A 13769-nucleotide genomic window follows, 5' to 3' on the forward strand; every position below is an offset into this window, starting at 1 on the left:
ATCCTCCCATAATTTCAACTTCAGAGACAACACACAAGGCGAGTAGACATTAAGAATGCAATAAACATCAAGACTCTGACTCCACTTACCAAGAACTGCCAAAAACCCGGGCCCATGAACAACACTAGTCTTCTGGAATTTCGAAGCATTCCAGATATTGAGGATGCCCCCAGACCGACCAAGAGAAGGCACAAAGTCCCAATCACAATCTTGATTCCCCCAAAGCGAGTAACAAAGACGATTATTCACCACCTGCATTTTGGTTTCCTGGATAGCAATAAAATCCACCTTATTATTCATGATTAACTCCCGAACACCTCTTTTCTTAACCCCCCCTCCCAGACCCCTCATATTTATAGTTGTACAAATCATGGATCACCTTGATTCCCCCTTTGATTGGCCTTCAGGAACCCAATCCTATCCCTAGAATCCAATTCACAAATATTACGGATCATTTCAGAATCATCCCCATCAAACGACACTCCCAAGCTTTTACCAATCTTCCACAATTTCCCTACTGCTCCACCCTTCTCCGAGAGGAACCGATTATTAACATGCTGCACATTGGAGTCTCCAATAGAATTACTGATAGAAGAATCGAAATCCACAGAATCCCCTACAAATTCAACACGCCCCTGAGAAGACTCATCAATCAGACCGTTCTTACTCTTACCTTTTTTCAGCAATTGAGATTTAGAGAAGGCCTTCGGAGAACCCCTTAACTTCTTCTTCCTAATCCCTTTCTGCTTGAAAGACAGCATCTTTTGTTGACCAGCAGGACCTAAAACAATAGGAACCTTAATCAACTGATTCCTATTGATTTTGGAGCAGCATCTTTTGGAAAGGGGATTATCTGCAATTCTCCACGCTTCTGGAACGGAACAAGGGGCTGGATTTTTGGAGGAAGCTCCAACCTCAAACCTGGACCTATAAAAAACACCTTTCAAGCCCTCCTTACCACCTATTCTTTTTAAAGTTCCAACCGAGAATGAGGATCTACTAGCACATCTCTTTTTAACCTTTTGGGCCTTAACAGACAGGCCCAACACCTTTGAAGGATACGAACCCCCATCAAATTTAACAATATCACCCTCCACCAAATCATCCAAATTAAAATGACCAGGCACTTCACCACCCTCCTCCAAACTTCCCACACCAGGACAAGACACAACCTTAAGGATAGTGGGGTCCACTAAAGAAGGGGACTGAACCACCTCTAATTCAGATTCCTTTTCAATGATACTTCTTTTTGAATTCTTACCTTTTGGCACAAAAGACTTAAGGAGACTTACCTTATCTATACAAAAAGCAGCTTCATTTGTCCAATCCAATGAGTCCACCGCTAAAAGTGGCACAGATAGGAGAGAAGAGCTTTTGTCTTTATCTACCAATTTAGCTAAAGCACCTTTACACTCCTTGACAGGGACCACACAAAGATCACTTGGATTTTCACCCAACATTTGCACCTCCTCCACCTCAACATCTCCCTCAATGGACTTTTCATTTTCCCCCCAACAAGATTCCTCTTCCGGCCACCGCCCTTCACCGAATTGCCCATATTCTTCAAATTCTGCATCTTTCACTGACAACATTACATTAGCCTTCTTACACATCCTCCAAACCTCCCGAGCATTATCCTCCAAGATATGAATTTCAAAATTCACCCCCTCCACACATACAGAGAGACCTAAGTCAATGTTGCACAACTGTTTGGTCAAAATCAAAACACCACCCACATCCAACCTGGATCTCTCCAGCGTAGACTCATCCACTTTAATAAAAGTACCAATTCCTTCGACCACTCTTCTGAAGAATTCCACACACCAAACATGTGCAACTAGGATCAAAGGTTGACAACACAAACAGATCTTCCTCCATCTGGCCCTTGAGCAAGACCTTCTTTCCTCCTAACGAAATCGCCTTCATCGAGAAGCAACCTTCCTTAGCCAAAAGGTCTTGAACAAAGCATAAATCTTCAACATTATTAACCTCTCCAATTACAGAGCCCTTCAAGAACTCTAGAGAAGATTGGGACGCAGGAAAGCTGATGACATCCTTTCCTTTGTTATTCTCTGCATCAACAGATCCACCTAACACCACTTCCTTCCAACTCTTGAGGCCACCACCGAACAACACCTTATCACCCCCCATCAACGCTTTACCACTCCCATTAGACTTAACTAATAATGGTGATTTCAACCTCACCGCCCCTTTCCTTCCTCCCAGAGAACCCTATCTCTCAAATCGCGGTATGTTAACAATAAGCTTATAAAGACCGATCCAGACATTGCCAAGATCACATTTGAGTTGTTCAACATCCCCCACCCTCTTGAACCGAACAAAACCGAATCTTTTACCCTTCTTGTCTCTTTTCTTAGGGATCATCACATCCCCTACCACACCCCATTTAGAGAACACCCTCCAAAGCTCAACAACACCAACCGATTCTGGAAAATTAGTGAAGAAGAAAGAAACAGAGTTCTCCTCTAGCGACTTGAAGAACCCCCTTGCATGCAACCTTTGGGACCCTTTGATCTCCCAATCCCTACCCCTGATCGCATTCCCAGCCAGATCTTCCCTCTTTCTTCCACGAGAGCACCCCCTTTCTCTAAACCCCTCACCCTCTCTCATTTGATGATTTACCATTTGCCAACTAGAAATTTGGATTACATTTCCAACCAACCAACCATTATGGACAATAGTTTTCAAGTTTTCATGAAGTGACACATAACAATTCAATAGTGGAGAGATACAAATTACATAAATATTCGTAAGGTACTTATTACTTCATCTATTCATATATTTTGACGTTTTTGTTGTTTTTTTGTTTGTTTTAAATCTCTTATGTTTTAGAAATATTAGCCTCAATTATAATTTTATTTATAACATATCCATTTTCACATCTATTTAACACTTAATTATGAGAATTATGTGAGAATTAAATAAGATTTTTAGTCAAAATATATCAAACGAAAAAATATAAGGTATCATCAAAAACTTTTTATTTTTATTTTTATAAGTTACTTTACAGTTTCTACAAAGCATTTTTCCCTCTATTTGTCCCTTTTAAATGCCTTAACTACCTTACTTTTTTTGGTATTTGATTAATCAGAAATTAATTGAATAATTTAATACTTCCTAGGTAAAGAGATTAAATTAAAAAATCACTGATTTCAAGATTATTAACTATCAAGTACTTTATAATTAAATTAGACTAAAATTATAATGATGTATTTTATAAATAATTAAAAATCAAGAAAGTTATATTAACCGAATCTAAAATTTTGAAAAGTCAACAATTATTAAACATAAATGGTTGATAATATAATAATATTGTATAAAACTCGAGTGCATATATTTTTTCTCTTAGTTTCATTGATATATAGATTTCAATTAAATATTTGTTATAATAAGGAAATATATAATGACGTGAGTGCAAATATGGAGCAATTTTTGAGTCATTAAATACTACACTTTTTAATGGAGCAATTTGTCGCGACAACAACGTTTGACTTTTAAATTTTGAGGTCAAAATATGCGATGATATACAATTTTCGAGTCATTAAATACTACACTTTTTCGATTCATTAAAGAATGTTGTTCTAAGAACACTAGGCATTTTCCATAAATTATAAGATATTGTGTCATGTTTTTTTTAGTGGACGATCTAATATTCTATTTATATGGTTTCAGTAATTCACCCAAAAAGGACGACATAAGTAATGACATTTTCTATTTTTCTTACAACCGTTTTACACCTGCTTATAATCATAGATGATGTTTTACTTTAAAAGGAAGAAAGTTAGATAATAATGATTAAATTCAAGTACAATTAGCCCAATGAGGTATTGATCCTTACTCTTATATTGATCTTCTTTGTAAGTTGTAATTGGGTAGGCACCCCTTGTGCCTGTTTCTAATATATTTGCTTATAAAAAAAAATTAAATTCAAGTACAAAAATATCATGAATTCATGATAGAAGGTAGTGAGATGAATTTTTCATTTGTAGAAATTAAACAAAGCAATTAATGCAAATATGAAATGACAACGGTGGGAAAGAAAGGTGCAACCTTCAAAGATTAAGAATGCAATTTCCCACTTGCAATCTTCACTATCACAACCTTGAAATGGATTCAATAATATGAAACTAGATTCACATTATAGATAATATATTTGGTCAGCACCAAAGTTGGTAACTAGATGAAGAAAATATAGCAATTGTGCTTTTAGACTCATTTAATTTCTATCATCCTCACCATTCTTCTCCTTATCTTTCTATATCAATAAAAACATAAGGTCTAAATATTTGCACTATTGTCCTCTAAAATAAGAGTGTAATATACATCCATGAAGATTAATGTAAAGTTTCATACATATTTAATATATTAGCAAAAATTCATGTTTATTACTTATATTTAAAGAATCAATAATAAATAAATATGAATGATAGTTGTTACGCTGATAATATAAAACACTCTTATCATATTAGTATATACATTTTTTTGTTCCAAAATAAACCATTACATTTCTCCAAAATAAACCAGACTTTTTCTGCTTGCTTTAGATAAGGAGGCTTTGGTAGTTGATTGTGGGGCTTTGACCAATGTGGAGTGGATTTGGAATATTAAGTGGAGGAGAAACTTATTTGGGAAGGAGGAAGATGTAGCAAGAAGTCTTTATCATCTAATGCAGAACCATTCTTGTAAAAGTGGTGTTGGTGATAGTTGGATATGGAATCTTGATAAGTCGGGGTGCTATATGGTGAAATCAACTTACTTCGCTCATTTGAATGCAAGTTTAATGGAGTTAGGTAATGTTTTTAATTTATGTTGGATAAATTGTGCATCTTCAAAGTTATCAAAGCTATGTAACAATAAAAGTAGAGCTTCATAAGAGAAATATTGTAGGGTGAATGATTTGAAGTGTTTAAAACATTTTTTCCTTTCTTGCCCTTTTGTCTCAAATGTGTGGAAATGATTCTATTCTTGACTTCAAATTCATATTACTTTGCCAGATTCGATTGTGGAATTGCGTAAGACTCATGATTCTATTTGTAAGATTGGTAAATGGAAATCTTTGTGAAGAATGTTATGATTTGCTATTATTTGGTCCATTTAGAAGTTGAGAAATGATATTTTTTTAGGGGGAGAATGTTAGTTTTACTCAGATTATGGAAACGATTTAAATTAGATCTTGGTTGTGGGCCTAAAAAATATAGGATCTAATTTGTATATTTATATTTTTGCACAGTGATGTATTAATCCTTATACTTATGTATATCTTCTTTATAAATTGTAATTGGGTTAACACTCTTTATTCGTTTCTAATTTATTTGCTTATCAATTTATTTGTGTATAAATTCTACTTACTTTTGGATATTTTGGAATAATTATAATCTACTTAGAAATGATTCAAGTCACTTTACTTGTATTATAGAGATATTGATATCTTTAAGTCTATTTAAGAGTATGGTCGCCCCTATTGCAAGACTTCCTTTCAGGACACCAAACTTATGAAGTTTAGAGTTTAGACAGAAAACGCACAAAATTCTCTAGACTTATATAAGATTGGTCACTCAAAAAGTCTCAATCTCATCTTATCCATTTACCTAATTTGACCCGAACATGACCAGACCTGAATATGGTCGGATTTGATCGTGTCTAGGGTTAGGTTGAAGTTCAAAAATAACTCCAACTGATATATAAGGTCAAATAAGAAACAAACATAACCCAGCTCGATCCGTTTCATTGTCACCCATTCATCACATTTAGAGTTTTGATGCCAATATCCTTCAAGTTGCAAAATAATAAAGGCCCTTTGTTGAATGAAGGCAAAATTGAAATGACTATAGGGGTAGAACATTTTGTCTAGTTCTTCCTTGTGTATGTTTTTCTCTCTTGCGTGTAGCTAGTTGAAAAATATGATGCTTCAAGGACACAACTAACTTAGTCTCCAAAATAATGGAAACATTGACATTTAGCATTAATGAAAACCCACTTGCTATTGTCCCCATTGGTATTCATCTTAAGCTCCACAATATATATTCCAACATTGCATGTAAGAGTTTTCAAAATAAACTTTGTTATATTTTCTTCATATCTTAGTGACATGGGTAAAACAAGTAGTTACTCTAGTGAATTTTTGTTATGGAAGAAAGGGTTTGGAGTACTTGTTCCTATGATGAGAAAACTGAAGCATATTTTCTTCTTAAGTCCAAAAGGAGTGAAGCAAGGGCACTTTGTGGTTATTGCAACTGAAGGGTGCAAACCAGAGAGATTCTTCATTGAGTTAGGATATTTGCATAACCCTGATTTTGTGTTGTTGTTAAAGCATGCTGAAGAAGAATTCAGGTTCTCTCAGATTGGAGTACTTTCAATTCCTTGTGAACCAGAAGTTCTGAAGAGAATCATTGGAAGTAAGAAAGATTGAAATTATAAGGGTATTATTATAGTTATTACTTTTTAATTGGGTAGAAGGGATCATAAGAGAGAGTTGCATGAACTTTCTTGTGTTGCTTTTATTTTATTTTATAATTTGATGTTGTTGTAAAATGTTTCAAGTGGCAGCACATACTTGCATCCTAGTTAGTAATTTTGACCTAATTAGTGAGAACGAATATCACATGTTCTGTCTCATTCTCTGTCCTGAGTCAATCACATATTTATACATAAATAAATGAATTTTTCTAAAAACGAAAGTAATATTTTGGTTAGTTCGAGATAGAGAATAAGACACCATTCAAAACAAATAATCTTTATCCAATTAGTGAAATGACCCAAAAGTCTACCTCTTACGTGCAACGAGGCCAGATTATAGCACATTGTTCTCTTATGAGTTGGTGGGGATGACCACTTGTAACTTTGCTAGAATGATAGTGATTTGTGTCAATTGAAAATCTTTTGGAGTATGAATATATGTACATATATAGTCCAAATTCCAAAACTCATGTATGAATATTTTTTGAGTTGATTGTGCATTTTAAATATGGTTGTCTCATGGAATTATCACTTTTGATATTAGAGATGTCAAAGAGGAGTGCACTACTAGGATCGAGTTATAGATAATCTAAGCTAAGAAAACTTAGGTCAAAACAAGTTAAAATTTGATCAATATCCAAATCCAGCAATGGGTCTATTTACAATTTTTTGGTGACCTAACTGAGTTCAAGTAGTTGAAATCAGATTGAAATGACTCGGACTCTCTTCAGACTATATTGACACTATTGCTCTTAACATTCTAATTTATGAGATTTATCCATTTTTGTACAATAAACTATATGATACCAACTATAAAAGTGGGACAAAGCTCTTCTAATGTACAACTTACATTTTAGAATTTAATGTATATAAATCTAGACCAAAATTCTAATTGTTATTGGTTGATTAAATATACTAATCTCAATCATTCATCATACCCAATGATCTAGATAAATACAAATTAAATAAAATAGCCTAATTGATCAAAGTGACTTGTTATAGTGGAATTAGTTGAGAAGTACTATTAATGGTATAAATAAATATTACCATAGAAGATTAATGAACTCAACAATATACTGGCACACATACCATTTTTTTGGTAGCAAAAGAGAAAAATATATTAAATAAGTATAAGAAGTGCATAATTTTGAAAGTGTAATTATAAATTAAAGTCCAAAATAAAAATACACTTGAATCCTCTAATTTAATTTTTGTCGGACTACTCTATAAAAGTATATTAGGTTTTCTAACCTTTTTTTTATAATCAAAGTTAGCCCATCATTTCCCTCACGGAGTAGCGACTTTTAATTGTATTGATGATAATATTTTGTGAATGAGACTCATCTCCAGTAATGGAGAGAACCAAAGAAAATGTGATATGTTTTTATATTTATATTCTTATGTTTATTATGATAGACAAATTTATCCTTCAAACTAAATGAAAAAATTGCAAACCTCTCCATTAATGGAGAGGAGCCTGACCCAAAATCTGTTAGTCAAATAATTAATTACAAATTAGAATTTCTCGAAAAAATAACATCATGTGACATACCATTATTCCTCTGGGTTTCTTCTTAAACATATATACATTTGCTCATATAAAAAAAAATAGTCCCTATGGGACAAAATCAAAGAGATTGAGAAGCTTTTAATGTTAGTGTCAAACATTTCAATTCTTGAATTTTATTCACCCACAAAACATAATAAAACAGTACAAAACTACAAACATCGAGTTACATTGAACAAAACTTTCGCTTCCTTGCTATTATAAAAAATATATTTAAAAGGAATATAGAATTTGTATGTATTCAACTAACTACTTAATAATTCTATCCGGTCATTTTGGTAAAATGAAGCATTAGATCTCATATATGAGATTTGAACTCACATTTAAGTGCAAGTGGAAATAGAATTGTTAGAGTTGATGTTCCTTTTAGAAGGGTAGAGTTGGAGTATAGTATCAAACAAATAGGTGGAACTGTTGAATTTTATGGTGACAAACTCAATGGAGTCACTTATATTAATGATTCCATTATGTTTTTTATAAGTAAATTATATTAAAAATAGTAAAAAGAATACTAACTCAATAGAAGAAAAAAATCAATTAATAATCTTTCTGGAAGACATAGTAATGTGAAAAGTATGCTAGATATGCTCAACTGGGTGAAATTTATGAATTAGATAGTGCTACTTTGAGGCCGATTTCTTTATAAAAAATGATCAATAATTTATTATATGCAGCAAAAGGGATGTTAATTGAATACAAGAAAAAAAATTAATAATCTTTTTGGAAGACATAATAATGTGAAAACATATACTAGATGTGCTTAGTTGGGTGAAATTTTTGAATTAGGTAGAACTACTTTGAGGTCAATCTCTTTATAAAAGATGATCGACACTTTATTACTATTAAACCACATGTTTTTCGATGATTCATAAGAATAAATGCCAAATTAGCCAAACTTATCTAAAAAAAGATCATATTCATAAGAAGACTTTTGATGAAACCATTCAAATAGTTCACAATATAATAGAAAATAAATAATAAAGTTAATTATGATGTCCTTGTTCCTGAAAACATTTTATCCCCCAACGTCATAGATAATTAAGAAAACTAATTTGTTTCAATTATGAAAATCAAAAGTGAGTTCATAGAAAAACCAGAGTTTCTAATGAGAATAAAGTCAACATATATTGTCGAGTTTTAGCTAAAAATAAAGATAATCATAAAAAAAAACTATTAAACTTGAAATTATTTCTAGTTAGCAAATGAATTTTCTCTAAATTATTAGTATCCCTAAACTAATAATACGTATGGTGCATTTCAAAATAATAATAACAAAAAATGTATAGGGTAAGTACCATATACTTAACCATTGGTTTTGCTTGTTCGATAAAGAGAGGAAAAAATGGCTTCTTTTCCCTTTCTATGGGAAGTGAGTCACATGCAGTGCCTATCCAAACTAAGATGCTCACTACACTAATAAGCTTATTACAAGATTAATAATTGGCCAAAGATACACACAGAAAGCAACTTGTAACGTACATAAAACCAAATTGTCATCAAATTGCCTTTCATTCTTGTTCTTCTATCTCTCATTTATTAATATCCATAATGATGATAACTCTATATATATAAGACTATGCATGTGTACATCATGTATAATAATGATTTTTTATCCACTCATTGTGTTTGCTCATGTGAATAGGACTTGTATGTGATTAATAATAGGCAAGGCCATGCACACTTTCTGATCTTTGATAGAATGAAAATCCTAACAAGGGATACGAGCAAATTTGAGATGATCAATCCATTTAAGATATTTTAGAGATTATTTTAGAAGATGGTTAGGTGGTTATGAAGTTAGTATTTAGTTTTTTTATTTTTTCTATCGGTAGTATTTAGTTAGTTAGGTTTGTATCCGTTTTGATTAATTGCTGGGTTTACTAGCTTCCTTTTTCCTTTGTATAAATAAGTCATAGTTGGCTTCACTTTTCAATCAATGAGAATGATGTAGATTTCCAATTTCTAACATAATCTCAAGAAAGCTATGGAAGAAGAACATAGAAAAAACAAATAAAATAAAGTTTTTGATTTCTTGGTGAATAGTGATTACAATGTTTTATAATGAACAATAACACTTTATAACCATACAAAAGGCAAGATCTTAACAATTAATAACATTTTAGAAACATAATGTGATATAAATTGTTTAATTAAATCTAAATACTTAACTAGCCTACCCTGTTATTTTTCAAATATAACACATATTCTATCATTATTCTAATATTATGAGTCTAGATTTCAGTTTCTATCACCAGGAGTAGAGTGGAGGAGGACATGAGAGTGGTTATATTTGAAAGGGACATAAAGTGACACTTCTAATTTAAGTATGGGACAACAAACATCCTATTTTACTATTAGGGATGTGAAAATTAGAGATAGGGTGTGGAATTGAAACACAAATTTGTTCCATGTCATGATTTTGCTTTTTACATGTGTTGAAGTTAAGGGAAATTGAAAAAAATTCTAATTTTCACCGTAATGGTATACTTAAAGAACTTTAGATTTATATAAAGTGGTTTTTGATCCCTTTTTATTAATTTGATTTTTTAATGTTTCCCTAGATGTGGGAGAGCTCTCAACACATCTCTTTATTTGGCTCGACCTTTCACCTAGGCAAGTCGTGCTTGGCGCATCATTTGTGCTTAGCGTAGACGCGCATGGCGTAATACCCGTGCTTGACACAAGTTAGCTGATTTGGGCTTAAGTTGATTTTTGGTTGCATGACACTCGCCAATTCTTACTCGTTTTTACTCTTTAAGTCCTGAAATGATACGAAAATTCAACTTATAGAGTTAGTGCAATAAATCATTAAAATGACAAATATGAATAATATTTCCTTAACATTTAAAATGATAAAGTGTTGAAATTATTCTATTTTTATAATAAAATCCGTATTTTTAACATTTGTATTTGAGAATCATAGATGAAATTAATTCATTAAATTCATGAAGCCTTTTTTCAAGTAAGATTTGGGAGATTTATTGTTCCTAAATTAGTTTTAACTCTTTGGCTTCATTTTAATAATATCATCTTTTGGTTATCACTTGTAGACATTTCCCATTAATGTAATCTACGGTTATAAAAAATAACTGAAAGTATTATAGTAGTATATGAACACGTTGAAAATTCTCATGCCGAAAAATATAGTATGTACGTAGAAAGTACGAACACCGTCAAGAAAATCTTTGTTTATTGTATTGCCAATGAGAATGCATGGATGTCCCCTTGACAAATCAAAATATATGACTTTCAAACAAGATATTAGTTTTTTCTTTCTTTTGTTTGAACCAAAAGAGGAAGAAAATATAGTGAGAGTATATCAAGTGGTTGTAAAAGATTAGACCCTAGATATTATATATGAATGATTGTAGAATAGGTGAAATTCATATAGACATCAAATTAGGCCTAAAAGGATATAGCACTTTGGGAGAAAAAACAATAATTCAATATTATTTATACACAATTAGTACATCATTCACTATTAATTTGTATTAATTTTTTGAATAACTAATGATAACTGAAAATGAATGATGAATGATAAACTAATAATACATTTTTTCACATTATCAATATATATACATATGTTTTTCTCATTCATGATTAGTAGAAGGTGTGCTAAACATACACATTTATGTAATACATGTGATAGTCATAGAGACAGCAAATTAGGCCTATAGTATTAATATGTCTAGGAACCTTAGTCCCGCGTACAAGATTAATTAGATGGAAGAAACAGACACGTCAAAGGTTGCATTAAATTAATGATTTATATGTATATACTCACAATGTTTTTATTATATTAACAAATTATCTATCATTTATATGTTAACTATTATTGATTCTAAAAAATAATACAAATTAATATTAGTAATATACTAATAATATAAAAACTGTATATTAATGATATATAGATTTTAAACTCTTAAATTAAACAATAATACAATAACACAGAATGAAAATATTACTCCACCTTAAGGAAAAATAAAAGAAACTTCGTGTGTCTTTCCCTTTTCCAATTCCATTAAGCTATAAGGGGAAAGTGCTCTGCCACTCTTTGTAGCCATTTGCAAATTAATAACATGAAATTTTAATTTGTATGAATTGACTTTTAAACTATTACAATTATGTTAATAGATCTTTAATCTAATATTCATTATGTTGTTAACGTCAAAATGATAGACAAATTTTGATCTTTCAATTTTTATTTTGAGTGTTGTAGTTTCAATATTATTGAGAGGGAATTCATTTACTCTAAGAGTAAGTTTAAATAAAAATTTACTTTATATTTTAGTTATCAATTTTAGGGAAATCTAATTATTTGAATTAATGAATTGATCCAAACCATTAGATTTTCCTAGAATTAGTGACTAATACGTGGAATAAGTTTTTTAAAGTTATGTATTTGAGTAAGTTGATTCTCTCTCAATATTTTTTGGTAAAAGTTTACATGATTTTAAATATAATTTGGAGAGAGATAAAAAATTAATAAAAAACAAATTATTATGATTGTATGTTTGAGAAAGTTGGATTTAAATTTGTGGGCATTTTTTTTCCTATCAATAATAACTTCACGAAAAATAGATGAAGAATATATTAATATAATCATAATAGTTTATTGACACTTTTTAAAAGTTATGGTATCTCTTTACAAATGATCATAAATTTAAGGGGGCTTAACTAAACTTTTCCCTATAAATTAAAGGCTACACACCCTACAATGTAGGATAATAAACTCTAAAACTTAAAGTTCATAAGTAGAAGCTATAGTTTGTCTCAAGTTTCAACTCACTAAACCACAGTACTACTACTATTATCATTGTCCATCACAAATATTTACATTGAAGCACCAATATATTAGTCATGGAGGTTCAAAGGAAGAAGATGCTTAAGTCTATGATTACAAAGGTACTAAAGGGTCTTCAATTTTTGGCATATAATGAAGCAGCAACAACAACAACAATGGTGCCAAAAGATGTTAAAGAAGGACATTTTGCTGTTATTGCAATCCAAGGTGAAGAAACAAAGAGGTTCATTGTTGAGTTAGAGTACTTAACTGATCCTGATTTCTTGAGATTGTTGGAACAAGCTAAGGAAGAATTTGGATTTGAACAGAAGGGTGCTATTGCTTTACCATGCAGGCCTCAAGAACTTCAGAAGATTATAGAGAATCGAAGAATGAACAATGCTATTGTGTAACATTTTTATTGATAAGAAGTTGAGTTCCATTATTTGAAAATCAGAATTTAGCAACTTAATTTCTCCCTTTACATTTTCATATTCAATATACAAATTTTCTATAAGTAACACTTGTTGGGAGAGACCATGAATTCCAAATAAATAAATTCCTTACACAAAAAAGTAAGACAATATTTTTGACAGTACAATTTTTCTTTTTACTATTGTGGGGTTTGATTGTTGTTATATACAATTTATTCTCAATTTTAAAAGAGAGAATCATAGATGTCATGTCAATTTTTGCTTCCAAAAGTTATTGTAAAAAAATCATTATTAATAATGTTGGCAAGTAAATCCTACATCATCTATAACTCTTCTCATTATTAATTAGTTTTAAGACGAAACCTTAATATGGTATCAGAGTCAGAATCCAACTTATTTTCAGATGTAATGGGCTTCATTTCATTTTATTTTTTTGCATAGGTAAATGTCTGAATATGGGTACTTCTATACCTATTGCCATTTTTTTTCTCTTGAAAATATGTAATAT

General features: G+C 31.2%; 2 protein-coding genes across 2 annotated transcripts; both read left to right on the forward strand.

Moving 5' to 3' along the window:
* LOC109356470 (auxin-responsive protein SAUR50-like) lies at nt 6025-6604 on the forward strand. The gene has a single exon (XM_019599789.1). The coding sequence runs from the start codon at nt 6110-6112 to the stop codon at nt 6428-6430; it is 321 nt and encodes a 106-aa protein (XP_019455334.1). The 5' UTR covers nt 6025-6109; the 3' UTR covers nt 6431-6604.
* On the forward strand, nt 12786-13272 carry LOC109356461 (auxin-responsive protein SAUR32-like). Its single transcript, XM_019599782.1, has one exon. The coding sequence runs from the start codon at nt 12905-12907 to the stop codon at nt 13238-13240; it is 336 nt and encodes a 111-aa protein (XP_019455327.1). The 5' UTR covers nt 12786-12904; the 3' UTR covers nt 13241-13272.

Source organism: Lupinus angustifolius, chromosome LG09 (assembly GCF_001865875.1).
Source record: "Lupinus angustifolius cultivar Tanjil chromosome LG09, LupAngTanjil_v1.0, whole genome shotgun sequence".
In the NCBI taxonomy this organism is placed as follows: domain Eukaryota; kingdom Viridiplantae; phylum Streptophyta; class Magnoliopsida; order Fabales; family Fabaceae; genus Lupinus; species Lupinus angustifolius.